A 26951-nucleotide genomic window follows, 5' to 3' on the forward strand; every position below is an offset into this window, starting at 1 on the left:
TCTTGCCAGTAATGTTTGACTTTCCTCAACACCATTTGTTTGATAGGTCTCTAGTGACTTTAAGAGGATAAAGCTTAGCTTAGCTCTGCACTGGTAGGCTTACCATTCTGCAGCAGTGTGCTGATGATCCATAGGGTGAAACAATAACTGTCTTGCTTTGAGCCCTTCTCCCAGAATTGGTATTGTCCAACAGTTAGGAAAAAACTATACTGCAAAGTTTGCTCTATTTTAGGCAAAAATTAAGTCTCAATTGAAAAACCAAAACTAGTCCTAAAGCAGTCGGTTCTCTTTCTGAGTTGCAGTTCAAGCCATATGGGTCTGAATTAACCTGACTGGGGACAGCAAATCTGCATAGCACTAGGGCAACTGAAGAGCCTGGTAGCTCCCAGGCTATCTTACCACTTAGACTTAAGTATTTTTTTAGTGTTCCCAGATTCAGTTTGGTTGGATTGACCCTTAAAAATAAATGTTTAATAACTACCTGGACATAATCACCCTTCCTTAAAAATGGTTGTTATTCACGGTAGAGTTCCTCTTGGATTTTTTTGAAGGAGACAGAAGTCAAGGGAGGTGACTCACCCCATCTACTTGACTCTTATGAGGTCTGACCTGGAATACCATGTCCAGTTTAGAGCCTCCAACACAAGAAGGACATGGAGCCTGCAGTGAATCCAGAGGAGGGCTAAAAAGATGATTAGAGGGCTGGAGTACCTCTCCTGAGGTTGAGAGAGTTGGGGTCATTCAGCTTGGAGAAGAGAAGGCTCCAGGTAGACCTTATAGCAGCCTTCTAGTATCTGAAGGGGGCCTACAGGAAAGATGGGGAGGGACTTTTTACCAGAGCTTGTAGCGAGAGGACAAGGGATAATTGATTAAAACTTGAAGAGGGTACATTTGAATTAGACATTAGGAGGAAATATTTCACCATGAGGGTTGTGAGACAATGGAACAGGTTGCTGAAGGAAGTTATGGAAGTTTGATCCCTGGAAGTGTTCAAGGGCAGGCTGGATTGGGCTCTGAGCAACCTGACCTAGTGGGAGGTGTCCCTGCCAATGCAGGGGGTTGGATCTAGATGTTCTTTAAGATCTCTTCCAACCCAGACCATTCTATGATTCTATGAGACAAATGACTCAAAGGTAAAAATAAAGAGCAATTCTTTCCAGTCAAAAGTCAAGGAGCAGTTATAGGACTACATCTCCAGTCTTCCTACTTTCTTACAGTAGGAAAATTCTGAAGAGCAAGGAAAGCAGTGGAAACACTGCTTAGATTTACAAATAACACAGGAAATAAAATTCATGCTTAAATAAGCAAGAAGAATAAGTCTATTTATCTGTATACAACTGAATTAAAATAACAATAGATAAGCATTAGCAAGCAAATAATGAATAAGCTGAAGTAAGAAATACTGCATGTATATATTAATATTTGAGGACTTCTGATGAGATTTTTATGCAATTCTAAAAGTACTATGAGGAAAACAGCAATTGATAGCATTCATTTAGAGATTAGCAGCTTTGTTGATGTACTAACAGCATATTTTAGAAAAAAATTGCAACTGTTGTCTCTTATCTAACATGAGTGTTAGAAATTCCCTCTGCATTTTTTCCATGGGATATTACAGTAATGACAAGTTGGGATCTATACATATAGAGGGTGAGGAAAAACTCTCTTAACTATGTTTTGATTTTCACCATTCCTACTGCGTGACAAAACTTGATTATCTGCAGTCCCTTGAAACCAAAGCAAGGTATATTGTGTGGAAGGAATAGTTCTAAAAATATTACCTAAACAACTGCAGGGCAGCCTGAAAGGTAAATTCAAAATTACACTAGAAATTTTTCCTTTTGAAACAATTAGAATGCTTGGAATTCTTCTTTCAAATACATACAGCTATGCTGTGTTCACATCATATTTCAATGAATCGTAGAATCATAGAGCTATTCAGGTTGGAAAAGACCCTTGGGATCACCGAGTCCAACCATCATTCCTACTCTACAAAGTTCTCCCCTAAACCATATCCACCAACACCACATCCAAACAACCCTTAAACACATCCAGGGATGGTGACTCAACCACCTCCCTGGTCAGCCTACTAACCACTCCTTCTGTTATTTTTTTTTCCTAATGTCCAGTCTAAACCTATCCTGCTGCAGCTTGAAGCCATTCCCTCTTATTCTGTTGCTAATTACCTGTGAAAAGAGACCAGCACCAACCTCTCTACAATTTCAACCTCTCTACCTTTCAGGTAGTTCTAGAGACTGATGAGGTCTCCTCTCAGCCTCCTCTTCCTCAAACTAAACATTCCCAGCTCTTTCAAGCATTCTTCATAAGATTTATTCTCTAGGCCCTTCACCAGCTTCGTTGCCTTCCTCTGTACTCACTCCAGCACCTCGATATCTCTCTTGAATTGAGGTGCCCAAAACTGGACGCAATACTCCAGGTGTGGCCTCACCAGGGCTGAGTACAGGGGGACAATCAATTCTCTACTTCTGCTGGTCACACTCTTTCTAAGACAAGCCAGGATGCCATTGGCTTTCTTGGCCACCTGGGCACACTGCTGCCTCATATTCAGCTGCTTGTCAATTAGAACCCCCAGACCCTTTTCTGCCAGACAGTTTTCCAGCCACACTTCCTCAAGCCTGGAGCGTTGCCTGGGGTTGTTGTGGCCCAAGTGCAGGACCCAGCACTTGGCCTTGTTGAAGCCCAGACCATTGACATTAACCCAATGATCCAATCTATCCAAGTCTCTCTGTAGACCCTTCCTATCCTCATGCAGATCAACACTCCCATCTAGCTTGGTGTCATCTGCAGACTTACTGATGATACACTCTGTGTCCTTATTAAGATCATCAATAAAGATGTTAAACAGAAATGGTCCCAACACTGAGCCCTGAGGAACACCACTTGTGACTGGCCCCAGCTGGATTTCACTCCATTGACCACCACCCTTTGGGCCTGACTGTCCAGCCAGTGCTTGATCCAACAGCTCGTGTGCTCATCCAGGCCATGAGCAGCCAGATTTTTAATGAGAGTTCTATGGGGAAACATGTCAAATGCTTTTTGGAGGTCCAGATAGACAATATCCAGAGCCTTTCTCTTGTCCAATAGTCGGGTCATCAGGTTATAAAAGGACATCAGGTTCGTCAGGCAGGACCTGCCTTTCATAAACCCATGCTGACTGGGCCTGATCCCCTGGTCATCCTCTATATGTCATCTAATAACACTCAGCATGATCTGCTCCACGACCTTCCGTGGTACCGAGGTCAGACTGACAGGTCTATAGCTTCCCAGATCCTCCTTTCTGTCTTTCTTATAGATAGGTGTTAAATTTGCTGCCCTTCAGTCCATTGGGACCTCCCCAGTTAGCCAGGACTTCAGGTAAATAATGGAAAGTGGCCTGGCGATCACATCTGCCAACTCTTTCAGCACCCTTGGATGTAGCCCAGCAGGTCCCATAGACTTGTGTGCATCTAAGCAGTGTAGTAGATCTCTGACCACCTCCTCTTTAATCACAATGACCTCATTCTGCATCCCCTCCCTGTCTCCTGGCTCATGTGTCCATATATCCATGGAACAGCTAGTTCTGCTGCTAAATGCTGAGGCAAAGTAAGTGTTGATCATCTCAACATTTTCCTCATCCGTTGTTACTAAGATTCCCTTTGCATCCAATAAAGGATGGTGATTTTCCCTAATCCTCTTTTTGCTGTTAATGAACTTACAGAAACATTTTTTATTATCCCTAACAGCTGTAGCTATTTTGAGCTCTAGCTGTGCTATGGCTCTCCTAATTTTCACCCTGCATAGGTTCACTTTATCTTTATAGACTTCATGAGTGACCTGTCCCCTCTTCCAAAGGTCATAGACTCTCCTTTTGTTTCTAAGGTCCAGCCAAAGGTCCCTATTTAGCCAGGCTAGTCTCCTACCCTGCTTACTGTGTTTTTGGCACACAGGGCCAGCCTGCTCCTGTGCCTTTAAAACTTATTTCTTGAAGTGTGTCCAGCCTTTCTGAACTTCTTTATTCTTCAAGGCAGCCTCCCAGGGGACTTTGTCAATCATTCTTCTGAGCAGGTCAAAGTTTGCCCTCTGGAAGTCTAAGGTGGCAAAGGTTTCATAGAATCATAGCATAGTTTGATCATCTAGTTCTAATACCCCTGCTTGGGCAGGAACACCTCCCACTAGACCAGGTTGCTCAGGGCCCCATCCAACCTTAAACATATCTGCATAAGTGATCTGGATGTTGGGATGAAGTGCACCTCAATTAAGTTTGCTGATGATACCAGACTGAGTGGGGAAGTGGACACTTTGGAAGGGAGAGATACTGTGCAATAAGACTTGGATAGGCTGGAAGAGTGGGCTAACAAGAACCTTATGAAATTCAACAAGGACAAGCTTAAGGTCTTGTATCTGGGGAAATGTAATCTGGGAGTGTAGCACAATCTGGGATTTATCAAAATGGGGAGGAACTCTGTGGAAAGGAATCCAAGGGTCCTGGTGGACAACAAGTTCAATATGAGTGAACAGTGTGCTGCTGTGGCAAAGTAAGCCAACAAGATGCTGGGTTGCATCAATAAGGGCATCACCAGCAGAGTTAAAGAAGTTATCAGCCTACTCTACTCAATGCTTCTCAGGCCAGACCCAGAGTATTGAATTCAGTTTTGGTCCCGGCTGTACAGAAAAGATGTGGACAGGCTGGAGAGCGTCCAGAGAAGGACCACAAAGATGATCAAATGACTAGGAAGCCTGCCAGGCTAAGAGAAGCAGCTTTGTAGAGCCTTGAGAAAAGTAGGTTTAGGGGAGACCTTATTACTGTGTTCCAGTCTTTGAAGGGTAGCTACAGAGAAGATGGAGTCTTCCTTTTTACAGTCACATTGAAAATATGCATGGTAGTGGCTACAAGTTACTCCAGGGGAGATTCTGATTGGACACAACAGGAAAATTTTTCACAGTGAGAACAATCAGCCATTGGAATAATATCCCAAGGGAAGTGGTGAGTTCCCCAGCATTGGACACTTCCAAGATTCGTCTGGACAGGATACTGGATCATCTTGTCTAGGCCTTGCTTTTGGCATTAAAATTTGAACTAGATGATCCTTGAGGTTCCTTCTAGTCTGGTATTATATGATTCTATGATGATTCTGTGATTCATCATTAGGAGATGCAGAGTACCATCTCAACTGTCTCAGTGTGCCCTTTCTTAGGTATTTTAATGAGTTCAGAAAAGATTGACTTTCATCACTGACACAGTACTAAAAATTTGAGCACAGATGCCCTTGACTGGAATTCATAAACATGAGTAAATGGCCCAAGATTCTTAACTATGAAACAGAAACAGGAGTCTTGAAGTAGGATTTAAAAGACTCAGCATGATGAATGGGAGTGGCATATTGTAGCTTAAAAGAAAATACTGTAGAGGAATGCCTCCAAATTCCTACCTCCCTTTTGTCTCTGCAGGCTAAAATGTTTCTCTCTGATGCCTGCTCATTCCACATGGCTGGCAGAAAGGAATCCCAAATTCTGATCTCTCCTCAAGGAAAGGGTTGTTAATTTTGGTGGGAAGGGTTATTGAATAAAATGGATTAATAGTGATCAGAGTTTTATATCCAGATTTTCCTTCGGGGCCCTCTGCTCACTGAGTTTCCATTTATTCCTAAGTTTAAAAGGAGCGGTGGGCAATTACACCTCAGCCTTTCTTCTAAGCTGCTGGTCACACACCTGGTGAGCAGGAATGCACAGATCAGTGAGAACAAGTACAAGCTCACACAGACTGTCCTCCATGTTAGGCATGTGAAAAACATCTTTGTTCTTAAAACCCTTATGTCTGAGGTTGAGGAAGGATTTGATTTGCATTTTCCATTTGGTTCACACCCGCATCTCAATTTTAGATAACTCCAATTTGTGTAATGAAGCCCACTCTTTCAGACAATGAATTTGGTATAGTTTAATGCTATGTTAGTCAACTAAATTCAATTTATAACAATATCCAGGTGATAAAGTCACTTTGTGAGCCAAAGCCCACTGGTCTGCAACCACGTATGAGGACCAAATAAGAAATTATCTTTAGGTTGCTCCTTTAATTCTAGACATAGTTGTAATAATACTAAGTAAAAAACACCACTCCCCACAAAACGAAACAAAACAACACAAAAAACCCCACAAACAAAACAAAACAAAAATCACCGCAAACCACTCTCAAAATCAAATAGAAGTTTTATTTTAAATTCAGGGGTTTTCTCCCAAAAATGGTCTGGTTAACTATTTGGGGATCACAAATTGTTCATTTATCAATGAATAAGACATAATGTCTACTGAAGTAATATTATTTTTTTTGACTCATGGTAAATATTTCAATGCTCCTTTTCCTGAACATAATACGAAATTGCATGAAGTCTCCCAGTAGTAGCACTTGTCCCTGAATAGTAAAACTACCTCTTTATCTGCCAAAATCTCAAACATGGAACTAAATATAATGTGGTAACTATTTTGAAGCCTAACCCTAGTATTCAACTTTTTCATCATTTAATTATCCCATTAAGGGATAAAGGGAAACATCCCTTGTGTGTGCTTATTTGTAATTCAACAATGAGACCATCTCCTTGTTGGAGACAGAGCATGAGCCATCTGTGGTGGTCAGGGTGATTTTGAACTGTTCCAGGCTACTGAGTAGAAGACATCATAGTCAGTACTTTTGTCCTTCATATTTACAGCTAGATTGGCTGGGCACCTATTTGTACCCTTTATCTATGTTCATAAACAAAGCTTCTTCTTAAAGATAATATACTTATTAGGGAAAAATGTTTAATTTAGGTTTTATGAGTGTAGTCCATACTCTTCTTTTGAAAACAAACAAAATTATGCAAACCCCCATATTTAATCATAAATCAAGATTTAATAACTAACAAGAACTTAACACCTGATGTGGTAAATAATCAATAGAAGTAAATTAAAAGCCACTTCCAAACCAAGGAAAATACTTTGGAGAAATTAAAGAAACTAGATAGGGTGCAAGATGACAAAAACTTCTGTAGTCACCTCTACTCTCACAAAATTTAGAGCTGTTGTGAACCCCTTTATCCAATTGGCAAGAACAATTCACCACATCTATCTCTCCCTGTCCTTGAAGGACTCATATAAAGGTACCAAAATGAAGAAAGAGAAAGTCACACTTGGTGCCTTACTGGAGAAAACCAATTTTAACCTCAGAAACCTACCAATAGTTGCTGTTAGACTGAATGTGAATTTATACAAATAATGCAACAATCTTTCTTTTTTCTATATTAAATTTTGTAAATAATTGACTAAAGAACAGGAATTCTGAGAAGCTGAAAGACATTCAGGCTTAGTGACAGAGAAATTTGTCCTACCATAGGCAAATGGCCTGTCATAGCACTGTAGGCAGACAAATGGTGCTTTGTCACAGCTTACAAAAAATGTCTAAAAATATGTTTATTCTGGACAGTGAACAAGCAAACATACGCTTCTGCTACTTGAAATACATGCTATAGAAGCCACAGAAGCCATCACTATGCAAGCGTGAGCTGCGCGGTTTGCAGCTGCTGTCAGAAACATAGTGGTGATAGAGAGGAAACATAAGGCAACACTGGCTTTTACTGCTAAGAGGGACAGAAACATACTTAAAGTCTACTATCACAATGATGTGTTGAACACAAATAATTCCCTCTACTCTAATCTCTCACCAAACCCAGCAGAGAAGATATACATTAGTCTGATAATACCGTTTTCTATGAAAACTGTTTTTCAACACAATACTTATTAAAATGAAATCAGGCACCAGTTTCCTTTTTTTTTTTTTTCCTCATGAAAATCTGGAATGAAACACTTCAGCTATTAGATTTATTACTTTTTTATTAGTGACAAGTTAAAATTTGTTACAGAAAAAAGAAAAGTTCTCTCTCCCATTAGCTACATAAGTGCTAAGACTTTCTGTTGCTACAGCAACTATCACTTTGCCCTGATTCATGGCTGTATAATACATAAATGTTAATTTAGGAAGTATAGGGACTGTATTAATTTCAAACTTGAAATAACTGGAGATGATCAATGTTTTAGACATATGTAAACAATGAATAAATATTAAAATGATAATGCAAACTCTTTTGATAGTATTGAAGATGGATGAACTTCTTAAAAAATAAAATACAAAATTAGAACTTATCTGAACAGGACACAGGCAAAGCCAAGATTCAAGAAATTTAGTTAACTTAATATGTAACTTAAAATGTAAAAATATTTTTCTCTTTACTCAGCTACACTTCCTGGGTTTGGCTGGAGCCAACAGCAGAAAAGCCAAAATTGATTCTCAAGGGATTTTTCTGCACAGAAATGCAGGGACCTTCCAGAGAAACTCATATTTTTAGTTTCTAAGGTTTATGTAAGTAATCAGACCTTCTACTGCTTATCTTTACTGAATTGCTGAATCTTGTGATGCTTGTGTATTTTTATTTAAAGATCTGTTTTACAGCCATTGAAGCTAGTGGGGAAGTTCAGTGAACTTTGGATTGAAATTTTATTTATCTATTAATTAATGAATACTATTTCAAAATCTGTAAAAGAGACCCACACAACTCCAGTAAAAATTAAAATTAATAACTCTTTCAAAATATGCATGAAATTCCAAAAGTCTCATAAATATGGTTTAATGAAATCCATGCAGATATAGTATAACAGTGGATTTCATACATCTGTGCTTTAGTTGTACTTTTGGTGACATTAATTATCCACTGTCATCCATATAGGTTGTACATTATCCTAATTAACTGTTTTAGATAAAATAGAAATGGAAAACTTCATGTATGATCATGTTGCTAGTGCTAACTTTTACTCTGATGACTGCTGTAGAGATAATAGCATCTTGTTACCCCACAGTGTCATTGAAAAATATTATTTACAGGCCACAGTAAAATATTTATCACACAGTTTACTTAATTGAAAGTAATTAATCATAAGTAACCATAAAAGTTACAAATATCACAGATAAACCTATGTTAAAAGTTTATATAATTCTTACTGGGGTATGCTGTTGCTTGGAAATTAATGTGCTTAAACATTACATAATGTGGTTTGATGGGAGTGTTAGAGATTTGGTTTAGGGTTTTTGGTTTGTTTGTTGTGGGGTTTTTGTTTTTGTTTTTTTTGTTGTTGTTTTGTTTTGTTTTTTTGATAGAATGTGCTCGAGTTATGGCTGAAATTAGTTTTATTGTGCTATAAGAAAGTTAAGTACCACAAGTCCAACTCTATTGTTGAATTATGCTAATTAGATGTTTGCTTTGTTGTATGCTATTTTTTATGATTCAAAGAAGAAATCTGTGAAGATGCTGTTAAAATCTGTAATTTCTTTTTCATTTTCAATGATGCAAGAGCAAATATAATTCATAGTGTTTTCCTTTTTTTTCCCCCCCAATATTTGCCTGAAGGTAGGATATCAGTAAAACCCATTTAAGGATGCATGCTATTAATTTATAAATACCCTTTTACAAAACAGAGTTTAGACGTCCTGAAACCATAACATTTTCAGAAAAAAAAAAAAAAAAAAAAAGTATTATCTGTGCACTCAGCAGTTACATATTGTCACTATTTTCAGTGCAATGGAATAACAAACCATTCTGTATATTACAACTCAGAGGCTTGTTCATATGCAAGGTTTTTCTCTTTAGAAATCTATCTGACTGAATAGGAAATATTGATGTTCCATATATTATATATGTATTGTTATTTTTAATAAACAAACATCGTAAGTAACTTTCTAAATTGAGTTAGCTTTTCATTTTACCTGGATACTGGACTCTTACTGTTTCCTTAATTGTGAAGGTTCAATTAACTATTTGTACAGCTTAGCAGACAACTGCAGTCTACCTGGAAAAAGTTACTATCTCAAGGATTTTGACTACCTTCAGAGCAGAACTTCATGTGATATTTTAATTTATATTAGACCCTTCCTTAATATTAGACTCTTTCTCTAAAGGTCCATGGTCATGCTAAAATCTCAGGTCACAAATCAGGCAATGAGATAACTACCCCTTAAGCAGGCCTGCTTTGCAGGAGAAACAAATCAAGAGTAGCATATGTATCACAAACTATCCAGTTTGCTAGGAGAGCAAGTGGTAAGATTCAGATAAGAAAGAAGCAGAAAAATAAGAGCAAAGCTCTGAGACAACATCCTCAGATTCAGATTTGAGGCCTGTCCTGTTCAATATTTTTAGAAATGATCTGGGTGAGGGGATTGAGTATTTCCTCAGTAGGTTTACAGACAGCACCAAATTGGGTGGAAGTCTTGATCTGCTTCAGGGTAGGAAGGCTCTATAGAGGGAGATATTCTCAGAGATATGCAAGAAATGTGTAGATGTGGCACTTCAGGGCATGCTCTAGTGGCAGAGGTTGTAGGGCTTTGGTTTTATTTTGTTTTGAGTTTGGTTTTGTTCCTGGGTGTTTTCTGGTGGAGTGTGTATGGTTGTGTTTGTTATGAGCATTTTTTGCGTTGATGGTTGGACTTGGTGATCTCAGAAGTCCTTTTCAACCATGACAATTTTGGGATTCTGTGATTCCAAAGATTTGCCTTAAAGAAAATGGGAAAATATCCTTAAAATAAACTGTTCCAGAAATGTAACTGAGGCTGAAGTACTTCCTATAAGGAGACATCTCTTGTGATTATTTTTGTGAAAACATTTACACTTTTTTCACATTGAAAGTAAAATGATGTCATTTTGTTCAAGAATCATGCCTGATTCACACAGACTTGTACTGCTTGAAGTTACGTGTAATGGCCGAGACTGTTGGCTAAAACACGAGAGGCACACTAGCTCACAGAATGCATGACTTGAAATATGAGTACTGAACTTTACCTGTTTTTCTCAAGTTCAATGTTGAATGAGGTGTACCTTGTAGTCCCCATTAAGAAACTTTTAAATACTGAATTGGACATTACAACTACATTGATTAACCTTTTACCCATGTTTCCACCAGTACAATATTTAATTGAAACTCTGTAAAGTATCTTAAAAATACCTATGTGTTTTTTATTTCTCCTTGTGAAGTGATTGAATGTAAGGAGGTGAAGTGGAAATAGTCCGCAATTTATTTTTCCTACTTTTTGTTTTATTTTTTATACTTCATTCTGTGCTAGTAGTGCAATCTTCTTTTGCAATTGTGCTCCTTTGGGCATTTGCAGAATTTTTTTTTTTTTTTCCCATTGTTAATGACCTCATGACCCTCTCAAATCATACTACAGCATTGCTATAGTGTGGCAGTTTGCAGCTGCCAACAGTCTACGATTTAAATAAATAAAATAATGAGTGACACATTCAAATAAATATTTTACATTCTGTGTGATTTTCAAGATTTATGATAGGCTTTGTGTCAAGAGATGTGTGATTCCCATTGGGTGAATCCCAGAGGAAAATGGGGGATGTTTTGAGACATTATTATTTTCAAAGTAAAATGTTAATCAGGATTTCCATTCATTTACTATGTTTGAATCTGTTTAGTCCTGATGAATACATGAGTTCACAATTTATTAATTTCTACTAACTAGATTAATGGACTTAATCTGGTAGCTGTGTACTCAGACTCATGACATCAGCAAACAGTAAACGGTGTTGAAGAATCACTTTCTGGAGATGACAGGAAATACAATAATTTCCAAACAGAGAAACAATATAAGGTAGTATTAATAACAACATAATCTGGTGGCTCTGCCTCTGCAAAGTACTTAGGCAATTTTTTTTCATTGTTATTTTAAGCACATACTAAGTGCATTGCTGAATGAGGGCCTAAGTACACTTTAAAAAAAAGAAAGTTAAAAATAAGAGGAAAGGAAAGAGAAAAAGTCAGTGAAAACAAAGTCTTCTCTTATCATATAGTATCATTCACACTAGTAATGCAACAGGTTTTTTAATTTAAGTTTTATGATATTAAAAATAGGATGTAAACCAAAAATACTTATATGCTCAAGCATGGCCCGTCTCCAGTCTGAACTATATCCAACAGTTCTGCCTTGATCTCTTCACTTGTTAGTGGCTGTATTGTACAACATGCTATGCTCACCCTCTGCCCTTTATCTCGATTGTCATACAAAGCTTAGGTTTTCGTTATAAGGCCAAGTATCTAGGAAAAGGTAACTGATGCATAGAGAATTTCTGTGAAATGTTTATAGTTATTTGAAAAATAAATATTGGCTTCACTGTTTGCTTGGTTTTCTTAATGCAAATTTAAGTGTAAAAAACGCCAAAATGAGTTATGTGGCACTAAGACCTCTGTAGAAAAACATAAACAGACTGTTAAAACATATTTCAACTCCCTTGGCGTCATTTGTGGCTGATAAACAGTCATATATGAGTGAAAGGTTCACTGACTGTCACCCATTTATGATCCAAGTTATTTGCTGGTGCCACACTGACCAGGCTAAGAGGGATCAGAATGTCTTATATGCCTTTTCCCCCCTAAAAACCCAGGTCAAGACCTTATAAGAGCTGTGATTCACAGTAATTACTTATTTGGTTCACATGGCATTGAGACCGGCACAAAGAGGTTTGACTTCAGTGCAACTGAATTATAATGCTAAATAAAATAAAATAGAACACAGACTGTGCACATGCACTTGGGTCAAATGTGGTGAGCTATTCCAGCACTGATTTAAAATTGAAAACAAGTCAGCTTCTAATATCTGGTGAAAAAGAAGACTGGAGACTAGACTCTACATGCCTCCAGGCACTCATTTGTCTTTTTCTCATTAGGCTTCCATCATTATTGAGTACCTCCTTCTTCCATGATAACGAGGAAGGTTTATTTAAACTTTGCAGAGCAACCAAAAAAAAGTATATTGTATCAGATGCCACAATACTTCTGTGTTCTGATATTCAAAGCTGTTATCTCTTTGTAGGTTTATGTAAATTAATAGCTCTTTAGACGTGGTGTGTACATCTGCTTTGTGTTCTAACTCAACTGTTGCACTGCTGCAAATAATGAATAATATCACTTTTATTACCATTGCATTGGAGAGAGACACAGCAAAATCAAGTAGTTTCATTTGATAGGGGAAAAAAACCCAACAACATAAGAACAAAACAAGAACAAAAATTGAAGCAATGAATGACTCTGGGAAAATCTGGGATGATCCTTTTTCCATATTCTCTCCGAGTCTTACAGGTTTTCTTGATTTTTTGACTCAGGAAAGTAGTGAACTCACAGAAAATGCCACACCACTGTGCTGGTATTATCCTGAAAATTTAGTGAATCAGTACAGAAAATGTTGTCAGAACCAGGCTTTAAAAACTCTTGCTGTTAGTGATAAAAGTGTTAAAAAAGCAACAACCCTGGATTTGGTTGGCTGGGCAGTTGGTGACAGACTTCAGAGACTTTAACAACGAACATACTAGATTAAATAGGGTCACTCTGAGAGTTTCTGCCTGTTTTTTTGCAGACAGATGAAAGCTTTCTCTGTCAGGTCTTTGAGTAGACATGAGCTCATTCTGCCCACACTCCATCCTTGCTGGAAGCTGTACTGTCGCAATAAGCACCACACTGAGCCTACTCAAGGGCAGGATATACTAGCTTGGGCTTGATGCCACATTAACAGGTCTACCAGGCTTCTGTTTAGCTCAGAGAGTGGGTAGAGAGTCAACAGCTATGTGAGCACTGACAATGCACACCTCCTTGTGAGAAACTGTACAGAGGGGGCCCCAGGGTCCCATTATTCTTTGCTTCTGCATTGTGGAGAATTAACTTTGAATTTTTGGCTAATGATGAAAATTGTGGACTTTTATCTGAAAATATTGTCACTAATAAATAAACTCATTATAATATTTTGAACTTAGTGGTCAAGTTCACTGTGATTGAGATCTTAGTCATCCACAGGAATAATACAATTTTTCTAATTGACCTGAGAGACATATCTCATTCTTTGTATCCACATTTCAGCTTTTTCTGGACTGACATTTGGAAATGTTGATTTCTTCAGTTTTGAACAAGGTTATAGTAAGAATCATGTCCAGGTTAAATATTTTGAGATGGACTTGAATTTGGATCCTAAAAATGTACTTCACAACATTCACAGATAATAGTGGGGAGAATGTGATGGTAATGGAATCTGTGTTAAAGAAACTATTCTAGAACTGAGTTATTTTGTAACTCTGAATTTTACTGCGATAATTTTTTCTCATTCTGTGTTTTACTTTAAAATCTCACAGTCCTTTACTGTTTGAATCCTTAAACTTACAGATTCATTAGGTTGTAATTCTAGAATTAAAAAAATGTAAACAGTGAAAAAGTGACAAGAATACTCCACTGCTCATTCAGAAAATTATTGAAACATTTAAAATTAGTTATTATGTTATTAAGGTGTTTTTTTTTTTCAGAAATGGAGCCAAATATCACATCACTTAGGTCCCTGTGATGGATATCCTGAATTAAAATGCCATCTGATCTTGGAGATGTCTGGACATCCTACAAATAATAATTTTGATATTAAAAAATTCCTCATGTGTGGCAAATGTGCAGAAGTGTTTTGGCTTCACAAGGTTCTTTTATTCAGGAACTGTTTCATGTCAAAGCTCAGAGATGGAGAAACTGTTACTGGTGTCTATACTAAATTCAACACTAATAAAAACATCAGTAGGTTAAAGCTCTTTGTAAATGGTTTGACAGAAGTAAATGAAAGAAACGTAGCTCTTCTTGGTGTTGTTACTGGCAAAAGTGGGAACTCTACCTTGGGGACAGTGAGGTCCATTCACACCAGGATTGTATAAACTTTATTAAAATACTAGTTTGATTTCCTTTACATACAAATATGTAAAGGTGGCATAAAGCAACAGAGGCTTAAAAGAGAGCAATATTGTGCAAGAAAATTACAAATATAGGTTACTCATAAAGATAGTATCAACAAGATGAGAGTATTCATTTTACATTGCAGAACCAAAAAATGGCCATTACTTTATAAAAGCCTGTGCAGCTTTCTCTTAGCTGCCCTGTCATGCCCTGTCTGTCCCTGATAGCTGGGGAATAGCTGGTGAATTCTCCACTGAGCTACAATATATAACAAAATCACTACTGAATCTCAATAGATACCTTTTTTATGCCAATACTTATGTGAATTATAGAGTTCTTATGGATTTATGTGCCTGTGCAGTAGCCCTCAGTGGAGATCTAATTGTATTTTTCTTGCTTTGCATGGTATTGTTCTCATACAAGACTACTAACATTTTCTTCTGTGGATATTCTTACCTGGTACTAAGTAGTTGAGCTACCAGCGATTGTTACTCTCCACTTTTCCACTTACTGATCTGAGGGGTTACCCACCATGTAGGAGTTGTGGTTTCCACTGACTTAGCAAGAGGAAGGTTTGAAACCACAAAGCTTCCCTCACAAAGGTGCCATAACCAGCAACATGTGTCCCACTTGAAAAAATTGTTCAAGATTCACTGAACCTTAGAGGGAGCACAAGAGGACTTCTAGCAGAATTGTTTCTAAAGTTCTCAGAGTTCAGGGATAGCCTTCACAGCCTCATAACATTTGGATCATTTAATAAAATCCTAATTAATTCAATATGAGACATAATCCTTGGAGCAAGGAGCATAATCTTAGCATTCTCTCTCCCACCTCATTGCAAAATGACCCAGTACCTACTCATTCACTGAGCAATGAATTCTTCCCTGCACAATATCAGAGCTTCATTAATGAGGCTGGATTTCTGCTTCCTCTTGGGAAGCAATAACTATGGTCTGTATCCCCCCTGGCAAATGAATGCATTAACCCAGAGTCTTTTGTTTCTTTCCTGTGTAACACAGGACTTTGTCTCCTACCTTCAGGCTGTTGTGGGCTGTGAACTGTCAGTGGACATTAATGGATGCCTTGCTATTTTCATTTCCCAAAGGTTAACTCTAGGCAGCTCTCTGGTCTGTATGTTGCCCGATTTGGCTTCTGTCTAAGGAGCTTATCTCTCTCCAGGCACGCACAGAGAATCAAGTTGCCTCAGCTAGGATCCTGCAGTCTCTTCCTAGGGCCCAACAGCTTTAATGTTAGCACTGGAAATCTTTATCTCACCTACCTGTAGGAAACCATGTCTGATCTGTGAATAAGCACTTAATTTCATTTAATCCAGGATAATGTTTAAGTCTAGTCAAATGTTATAAAGTTTTTTTTTGTGGTTTGGTCCTTTTTTAATTTTTTTATTTTTTCCCTTGCCACACACAATCAGTAGTTTGAACGGATGTGTTTATTTTATTGTAGATAAGCTTTATGGGAAAATAAGATGCTTTCGTTCTTACTAATATATTTTCCTTTTCTTAAAAAACAAATCTAAGAGCCTGGAGGAGGAGATAATGTCATGCCCACTATGTCCCATAGTGATAGCTGTAGTGGTACATATTGGAAAACAAGCTTCTCTCCAGATACATTGTTTAAATACCAGAGGAAATACAAGTTTCTAGAAACATAAGAGCATAATCAAACTTAATTATTGAAGGTTTCTTATCCATAGCCTATAAGAAACCCCTGGAAGGTGGATTCAGCAGGTACATTAAAATGGGGAAGAGTTATGCAGTTCTGGTGAAGGAAATATATCAATCAGGAGAAAACAATTGAAAAATAACCAGATAAGCAAAAAGGATAGAGAAAAGGAAGACTGAATACAGGAATAATTTAGATGGCTTGAAAGATCTGATAATGCAAACAAATTAATAGGTGTCTAACTTGCATTGATGAATACCCAAAATGGTTTTGTCATTGTTATATCAGACATATTCTGAGTAACTCACACTGGAGCCGTTGTTCTCCTCCCAGAAAGCAAGGCTACTGTACAACCAGCAGTGTGTACCTTGTAAAGCTTGTATACCAGTACTCTTCTAAACTCTCAAGTAAATAATTTCCCAGAGTTCATGGAAAAACCCTGTTGGTTTCCCTCTGGATAGAGTCCTAGAATCATGGAATGGTTAGGTCGGAAAGGACCTTAAGGATCATCTAGTTCCAACCCTGCTGCAATGGGCAGGGACACCCCTCAGTAGACCAGGTTGCTCAAAGCCCCATCCAACTAGGCCTTGAACATCGAACAGCCCCAGCTCGCTCAGCCTATCTTCTTAGGAGTGGTGCTCCAGCCCTCAGAACATCTTTGTGGCCCTCCTCTGGATTTACTCAAACAGCTCCATATCCTTCTTATGTTGGGGGCTCCAGAACTGGACACAGTACTCCAGGTGGTGTCTCACGAGAGACAAGTAAAGGGGGACAATCACCTCCCTTGACCTGCTGGCTATGCTTCTTTTGATGCAGCCTGGGACACAGTTGGCTTTCTGGGCTGCAAGTGCACATGGCTGGATCACGTCAGGCTTTTCATTGACCAAAACTCATAACTCATTCTCCTCTGGACTGTTTTTGATCCATTCTCCACCAAGCCTGTATTTGTGCTTGGAATTGCCCCAACCCAGGGCGAGAACCTTGCACTTGGCCTTTTGAACTTCATGCAGTTTAACATAAGCCCACATCTCAAGCCTGTCAAGGTCCCTCTGGATGGCATCTCTTCCCTCTAGCATGTTGACCTCACCACACACTTTTGTGTCATCAGCAAACATGCTGAGGGTGCACTTAATGCCTCTGTCCGTGTCACTGACAAAGGTGTTAAATAGCACCGGGCCAAGTACTGACCCTTGGGGAACACCACTCACCAGAAGTCTCCATCTGGACATTGAGCCATTGATCACCACAGTTTTATTGTGATCATCCAGCCAGTTCCTTACTCAATGAGTAGTCCATCCATCGAATTCATACTGCTCAGTTTTGATACCAGGATGTCGTGCGGGACAGTGTCAAAGGCTTTGCACAGGTCCAGATAGATAACATCAGTTGCTCTTCCTTTGTCCACTGATGTGGTGACTCCATTGTAGAAGGCCACCAAACTAGACAGGCAGGATTTGCCCTTTGTGAAGCCATGTTGGCTGTCACCAATTACTCCTTTGTTTTCTACATGCCTTAGCAGAGACTTCAGGAGCATCTGATCCATGATCTTGCTGGAAACAGAGGTGAGACTGACTGGTCTCTATTTCCCTGGGTCTCCCTTTCTTCTCTTCTTGAAAACAGGAGTTATGTTTCCCCTTTTTCAGTCAGTGGGGATTTCTCCAAACTGCCAAGACTTTTCAAATATGGAGAGAGGCTTTGCAACTTCATTGGCCAGTTCCTTCAGAAGTCATGGTTGAATCCTATCAGGTCCCATAGACTTGTGCACCTTTAGGTCCTTCAGATGGTCATGAACTGGCTCATCTCCTACAGTAGGGAGATTTTTCTTTTCACAGTCCATGCCATTGCCTTCTCTAAGCCGGATGGTGTGACCAGAGCCTTTGTCAGTGAAGACTGAGAGAAAGTAGTCATTGAGTACCTCAGCCTTCTCTATGTCCTGCATGGCAAGCTCTGCAGTTTCCTTCTAAAGTGGGCCCACAGTTTCTCTCATCTTCCTCTTTTTGCTGACATATCTGTAGAAACCTTTTTTTTTCCTTAACCTTAATCCTGGCCAGGGATTCCTCCATGGATAGGACCATAGGTAGTGAGTCATTGTGGCAATGGAAAGCTTTTCTAAATAAAACAATGACTAAATAGTAGAATATATTATCCTAGAGAGGTGAGGGTATATTGAACATCTTGAAGGGTTCTGAGGTTCAAATAGATCAGCCAATTAAAAATTCTATTTCCCTCATTCTCCATCCCATGCCTTGTTTGGAAACGCCACTCCTGTATCATGAGTAGCAAACCCAGAAATGATTGTACACTGAATTTACTGCTGTCCAAAACCCAGCATCAGTATATCTGCGTTCATTAACTAGTCTGTCAGATTATCAAGTGTGGTGCCTGAAACTCCAACACATGGTCACTGTTCCTGTTTAATTCTGGAGGGTCTGAGGACACAGGCCAGAGCAGCAGCATGTCATATGCATACAGCTCCTAAGAACGCCAAGAGACTATCAAGAGGGAGCTAGGTGGAGTCTGCACATGATAAGAGGAAAGGCTATGTGTCTCCTGGGACTCTCTTTCAACTTATGTTTTTATAGTTTTATGAATAATTCCTTTGAATATTAAGAAACAGTTCACTAAATGTGGCTTGCAAGATCTGACTTCTTACTCTATGGAAATTTTACTTGCCACAGTGTAAGACTTATAGTGAGAATGGTAAAGATAGCTGTTATATTTACCAACTGCCCTCTGTGTAATCATTTTGTGTAGATAAGAAGCCTACAGATATTCTAAAGGAAATTAATCACTTAGATACTTCATGCTATTTTACATATGGTGCAACCTTGATTTTCCTGTTTCGATTATCATTTATCATTATACATTTACTGCTTCAGTATCCACATTCTCATCTTAACTTCCTTCTATGCAGTCATCTTCTGGGATAAATAGATTTTATTCTGCATTCCCAGAAACCCTTTTGGAGCTGTCTCATTTTGAAAGAGAATCAAGTATATTTTTAACATACATGTGTTCAGCATTACTCTTTTTAATAATAGATTCTTTAGGCTAATAAAAAGTAGTAAAGAGAATACAAACAGCACAGAGAAGAAACAGAACCCTACTGAAATCACCAATTGGGAGTTATCCAGACTGAATCAAACTGCATAATGTTGGGGTTGGATTTCTGAAAAACTGCATGAAAATTATTTTCCATATTTTCTCACACGTTTTATCACTTCATGGTATTTTTTTTTTGTTTGGTTTTGTTTTGTTGTAGTTTTGCTTGTTTGATTATTATTTTTTTTATTTACTATATTGAAATATGTGACCTGGAACCTTAAGTGTCACATTCCACTTCTTGAGCTTTTCCTTTCATTTCAATGCTTTTTCACTATTTCAGATCTCCACAGTCTACAGCCCAGACCAGCTTGGAGAATTGTCTCTTTAGTGGTCATTATCTCTTTGTGAACTTGTAGAGTGCAGCCAGCCTAAAATTACTTATTTTTGCAAATGGTATTGAGGAAGCAGCAGTTAATGTGGGTCATTAGCAGAAAATGTTAACAGCTCCCAAAACAAGAGAGTATCTTGCTTGTTTGACAAAATAATTTCAAATGAACAGTAACTAAAGTTTTGCAAAGGTTTGCTGTTCTGTGTTTGAGGTACTGAAAGCAAAAATGGCAAATGCCTGACAACTGCAAAGGAAAGGCTCAGTGAGCAGGAGCTTGGAACTGTGGTTTTCAATTTCAGAGGAATCATTTAAATTCCTAATGACAGCTCCTGAGATAAAGAGAAAACAGCATTCTCTGAAGGGTGGCCAGCTGTTTAGGATTCAATAATCAGGCTTTTATTTGGCCTGCATTCTGGAGTTTCTTCTGTCACAGATAGTGATTCTGGCAAGCAGACTAAAGAGTTTTATGTCATAGGATGCATTCTTGCAATTATTTCTAAAAGTGTCCAACATAATTTTGGTTTGCAAAATGTCTTTTGGACATATATCTGTCTGGACTAGGCACTAGTGTGTTTGTCAAGCATGAAAAACAATTTAGATTTGCATGTGCTCTACACTTCATTATTTTCAGAACTGTCACTGTGTTAATCAGTTATTTTCTTCAACTAGTCAGATAATTTTGAGTAAACATAATTTGAGTTATAAGAATAATAACAGTGATAGTAATCATCATCATCATCATCTGAAACCCAAAAGGCCAACAGAGACAGAGCCTTTTTACCTCTTTGTATTTTCCTCTCTGTTTATTCCAGAATAACATGAACAAAACTGATTCCCTGTTCCCTAGACAGAGGAACTTCAGTAAGGAGGCCACACAGACAGCATGAGTAGAGCTCATTTTGACCTTTAATTGGACTGTGGAGTAAAACAGGAACCAAAACTACGGTCATCAGTCTCAAGTTAAATCCCTTCCAACTTTGTGAAAAAGTGACTTGAACATGGATAGCAGAATTCATCCTTGTTACTCAATATTATATTTTTTGAGGCCTGTATGCCCTTTCTGATTTTATTTCTACACTTTTGAAATACATCTCTTGTTTTTCTTGTTCAGTTTTTACAATGTATCAGTTTTCACAAATGTTTCCTTGTTCAGAAAACATGGTTTACGTAGCCAAAACTTCTTCTAATGAAAGTTCGTTTACTTTCCTAAATATTTCCCTGTTCCTGTAGAGATCATGGAGACCTAGACTAATTCAGAATTATTTTCCAGGTCTACTCTGCTGTTTGGCAACGTATTAAATATAATCTGTTTAAGAAATCTCCAAATGTCTGTGTTATCAGTCAAGGCAGAGAAGCAAATCCTGCACCCAAGTCTTAAAGGCTCTTTAATTGAGGCAAAGTTTATTACAAATGGCAAAGGACGTATCAAAATTTGAATACAGTTTAAATCTTGGGCTAGGGCTTGCTCTTTGGTCTTCAAAGGTAGAGAAACATCACTATTCATGTCTGTATGGCTAAACTTTCTTCCCCAACAAACTAACATGGATACGCTCACAGTGTTTATTGGAAGAAGTCCCTGCTCCACAGGAACCCACAGTGGTGTTCATGAATTGCCCGGGAAAGTGCTGCTTGGATCAGGCTAAAAGTGTGCCAGGAAAGGGGCAATCACTTAAATATACGTACACAATTGTACATAATTTCTTAATCCCATGCCCTGGTCCCAACTGGTAGTTAGAACCTGAGGTGGTTTCAGGCCACAGCCCCCAGAGTTCCCAGACTGTTGGAGAGACAACAGTGCAGACCTTCCCCAAAACTCCTTGCCTCTTCTTCTACTCTGGGCATAATACATGGACATACAATAGGCAGAAATTCTTTAGGCATTTCCAGATCGCTCTACTGTCTTCCTACAAATAGTCTAGCATTTTGAAACAAAACAAGAAATTATATTGTTATTTCTCCATGAATGACCACAGATAAGTCCTGGAAAGAAATCCTCCTTTAAACAAGCTTTAATATGAGGTACATTCAACACCCTTCTGGTTTCTCAACAATATATTTTTTCCCTGTTCAGTACAGAATAAATGTGAGAAAACAAGAGGTGTTTTTAGCAATTTCAGCCACCTTAATTCATCCTCTAAGTAATATTCCTGACTTAATCTCTGATTTTCATCATAATTTCAAGAGCTATGTGCAACTCTGACATTTTTCTCACTTCACAAAATTTCTCCCATCTTTCCCTTAAATTTTTAAATATCTTCCTCTACTAATATTTAAGGCCCCACATTATCTACTATTACAATGCTAGGTATATTTTTTGTATAAGTACTTCTAACCTCCATTTTGAGAAATTTCCTTTACTTGTATTTACTCTTCACCTAAGGGTGCCTCATAATGGGTGTTCCACCTTCCTGACTCTGGGGAAACAGCATGCCATGGCCAGTGCTGGCATGGCATTGCTAGAGACTATGGAGGACAGACCTGTCCTCTGTGTGCCATGGGATAGTCCTGGCTTTATGCAGGCATGCAGGCTGCTTCTAAAAGTAGCATTTGCCCTTCTACACTATGCAGTATTCACAAACCCCAGAGGATGGGGCACTACATTTTGACCCATCTGGGGAGAGTTCTTTCAGCAGAAATAGCAAATTTCTGTCACTTCCATTTCTCTGGAAGCCTAGTGAAGAGACAGGAAATCAGCATTTCTGAGAATCAAGTTACTTTAATTTAAAAATCTGAATACCAACCTGGTTCCACATGCTATCATATGAATGTTTGGTTTTGCAATACATTTATTTATCCACTAAGTTTTATGCTAACTAGATGTGCCGTAATAAAGAACTTGGGATATTTTTCTGTGTTTCATTTTCTTTCTCAAGCATAATTAACAATTATTACTAAAAAAACAAAATTAAACCACATAGGTCATCCATATCACTTGTGTCTCCAAGGTTTTTTTGCGTGGTTTTGTTTTGTTTTTTTAATAAGCAGGTCTAAGCTTCCTACTTTTTTATATTAAAAAAAAAGGAGAAAAATATTATTAGAAAAACATAATATAATGTCTTTTTTAAATTATAAGAAATGGCATGCTGGTGATGATGATGAATCAAGGCTATCCAGTATTTGACATTTTGTTTTGTGTTTTCTCTTCTCATAATAAGATCCAGCATTCTGTAGTTTCTTGTCATTGCCACTGAATTCTTCATTTGGAAACACCAAGTATTTTAACAGCATTTTTGGTCTTTCTTCCCATGACCACTATTTCAGCTTTATGCTTCTGAAGCAGAAATCCTTCTGGTTGTAATGAAGAATGCATATAATTTTTGTGTTCAATCACTTTCGAGTTCTGATGGTCTCAGGATATGCCAAAGTTTATAAAATTTTTCAGAAGTTCTGCAAGCCAGTATGATTAATTAAGAGACCATCCCTTGTTATCAGATATGATAGCTTTACGCTAATCTTCAATCACTGAGAAATCAGATTTCTATTTTATTTTTACACTCTTTATTAATTTTTGAGGAAAATCAGTATCATATTATTGTCTTTTCTCATATTTAACAAGTGAATAATTAACAGTATTTATCACTCAGCAGAGTCAAAAGAATTTCAATAGATTCTTACCTGTAATTCTGCTTTTCATTTCCTATGTGAAATCTGTCATACTGTGAATATGCCTGGTTTCCTTCCCAGTCCATTAATTCAATTCTTAGAGAATATTGCCTCTGACTTGTTATTGCAAAGATAAATTCATTTCCCAGCCAATGTTCACCTGATGGGCTACCAAAACCCTAGAAAAAAGTTGGCAAAATATCTAGTTGTAATTACTGTAACTGGTAAAATCTTTATACAATAATAAAACCATAATTATATTTCACCTATACATTCTAATTAGTGGTCATAGCTTTCTGTGCTTCATTTTGACTACCGCTAAAATGAGTCTACTAATACGTACCATGTAGGAGTGTCCTGCAGCTGAACTGATATTTGAAAAGGCATTTGAGATTATCAGTTGAAAATCACTTCACAGTTACAAGATATTAACAGTATGACACTATATTTATACATTTTACTGGACATAGTCATATTCTATTACACAATGGATATAGTGTTACTCCTAGTTATTATTAAGAAAATGAAGTTAAACCAGAATTCTGCTATACACTATAAAACGTTAAAAGTAGCTTAAATTAGCATAGATTATACAGTGAATTCAAGTTAGCTGTGCATGATAGCTCATGTTTTAATGTCTAAAGAAGAATGGAACATTCCCTTGCTATTGAGTGTCTGCCACAACTGAAGGAGGGAGGTCTTTAGTTCTTCTCTATATATATGATTCTATATGACCTGCTGGACTCACAGGTCTGTGAGTGATTCTCAGTTGCAACATTTATTTATTTCATTCTTCATCCACTAAAACTCAATGGCTCAGACTTTGGCAACTACAACACTATTTTTTTTCTCACTCTGCTGAGATGAAATATAATATCTATATATGTTTTGATGCTTTAAAATCTTTAACCTAAGGAGGTAGGTGTGTTCCTTTAAAGTATTCAAAGCACAGGAGAGGGTACTGTTACTTCATTTTCTAAGAATGAAAAATAAAAAATTAACAGCAGTAGAATATTTAAAGCATATAACTCTCTTCACATTTCATATACTAAGGTGAGCTTATCTCCAGCTAAGCAAACTACACAATCTTGGAAAAATAATAAAAGAAAAGGTATAAGCAGTTTTCAGAATTTATTCCTATATCTATTTCTTTGTGCATCTTCCAGGTTTTAAAGTTGATTAAATTTTAGTGATTATTTTACTAAATTAAATTTAAGGTTTTGTTTAATTAATTTCATTGAACATACATTAAAATTATTTTTTGTTAAAAACTATACGTTCATACCTGAGAACTCTTAGCTTCATTTTTATTCCCTTTAAACAATAAAACTAATTTTAAACCATCATATTTACTTGTGCAGAACTATTTCAACATGACTATGCTTAGACATATTTCTTAATCTAGGAACCAGAAAACAGGAACTGGAAATCTCCTGATTTGTTTTATAGTGATGTGCTGGGAGTGTCTCAGAAGATGTTGTGAAAACTTCCTGATCAAATTAAATGAAAGATTGGATTATTTTCTTGCCTGTCACAAAAATTCATTTTCACAGCTGAGACTGCCAGATATAGGAAAGAAGCAAGCAAGCAAGCAAGCAAGCAAGAAAGAATAGATTAGACTGTATCCAATCACAAATATTTTCTTTCATCATTCATTATCAGAAATTACATTCTTTCTGCACTCCCCATCATGGTATATAACAGGAAACATTTCGTCTCATTTTCATATAATTAATTAAACCACATGATCTGCTGTTGATTGAATAAGTGTATTTTCAAGAATAAGTGTGAACATTTCCAGAAAGCACATATTTTTTTAAAGCAGGTAAAGTTAAGAGACTTCCTTGAGACTAGAAACTTAGGTAATGGGAAATGTATCTGTGAGACGCATTGGGAAGCAATGGGTCTTCCTTATATGACTTTTCAGCCAGTCGAATGTGAGATGGAAACACTGAAAGTACATCCCTCTCTTCTGATTTTCATTGCCTCGCTCTGGTTCCAGCCTTGACTAGTTGAGTCTATCGACGATGAAATCCTGCCTCCCCAGAGGGCATGTGGCAGCTGAGTGAAGCTGCAGCACAGCTTATACTTAGCTCAGGCAATGCATAGATATACCAGCTGCAGACTTCTAAAGTAACTTAATTTAAAATAATCAAAACATTAAAAGTTTGTTATTGGATCAAAGGAATATATAGTGGAGGGAATTTTTTTGTTGTTTCTACAAGGAAGTACATTATAAAGTCTCTAATCAGGAGAAATTTTTTTGTAACTAGCCTACCTGAGCAGGTGTTTGGTGCTCACTGATATCAGAGGCTGAGAAGCATGCTGCATTTGCCTACGCTGAGCTACACTAGTGCACATTTTGAATGAGCATATCTGCCTTTTCAGTGGAGACCATCCACTGATACCAATGGTCAAAGAGTTTAGTCTAAGAATTTAAAATCAGTAGTCTGTGGTGAGTGTCAGAGAAGACTCAAACTGAAATATATGGGAGGATACTATTAGTTTTCCTTTCCTGCACTTTATTTCATTGTATCCTTTCATTACATCCAGGACAAACCTCTTTCTCAAGTAGATTATTTTTTACCTAACTTTCTGTAAATACTGGCTGTAGCTAATATTGCTGATATCTCACTTTGACCACATCAGTCTTCCAGTGTGAGCTCCTGCTCTTCAAGCTTTCCCATGATGATGCTTCTGTATCTCTCACCTACCTCTTTGATCACATTCACCTGCATATTTGGCTTCATATGAACTTCCTAAACTACAAAAGTTTGTTCCTTACCTGCATAAGCCCTGTTGTCAGCTGACACACGCTTCTATAGTTTTCACTGTTTTCTCTCTGTTCCTTGGACCCTTTCCTTCTCTTTGCCTTGTCTGTCACACATGAACTCTCCTATTTTAGCAGCTTTGGCAGTGTCATACCAAAGCAATTTGTGGTTTGTCTCTGACATTGTCTTTGACCAGTGGTCATTGTCACTTGTGTCAGAGGAAGGGAAAATACTGCGGTGACTACCTAACAGGAAGTTTGTGTCCTTAAAATCCAGAAGGCAGATATGGGAGCACAGGCACTTTTACACCAGCCAAAGTATGTTTATTTGCAGCCTACATAGGCTCTTATTCACAGAAGATATTATTATTATTATTATTATTATTATTATTATTATTATTATTATTATTATTATTATCATCATCATCATCATTATCATTATCATTATCATTATCATTATCATTATCATTATTATTCCTTTAAAATAAGATTTTCAATAAATCCTTTCTCTCTTTTTCCCAGTGCTGCCAAGTTAAGGAGACTCCCCTTTGAACTGTGGCTCTATTGAATTATATTTGTCTTATCTTATTTAGATTACAGCCTATCCAGGATGTAATACATGTGGGTTTTTTAACATTATATGTTCCCATATGTGTTCTATATAAACTCCAGACACCATATATAATTATTTTG

General features: G+C 37.5%; 1 protein-coding gene across 1 annotated transcript in view; it reads right to left on the bottom strand.

The window, feature by feature from the left end:
* ANGPT1 (angiopoietin 1) overlaps positions 1 to 26951 on the bottom strand; it is a 159032-nt gene that overhangs the window by 16122 nt on the left and 115959 nt on the right. Inside the window, exon 7 of the mRNA XM_051612373.1 lies at positions 23501 to 23667. Within this exon, the coding sequence (XP_051468333.1) occupies positions 23501 to 23667 (167 nt within the window). The remainder of the gene's footprint in view (positions 1 to 23500; positions 23668 to 26951) is intronic.

The sequence above is a fragment of the Apus apus genome, chromosome 2 (genome assembly GCF_020740795.1).
Source record: "Apus apus isolate bApuApu2 chromosome 2, bApuApu2.pri.cur, whole genome shotgun sequence".
Classification (NCBI taxonomy): domain Eukaryota; kingdom Metazoa; phylum Chordata; class Aves; order Apodiformes; family Apodidae; genus Apus; species Apus apus.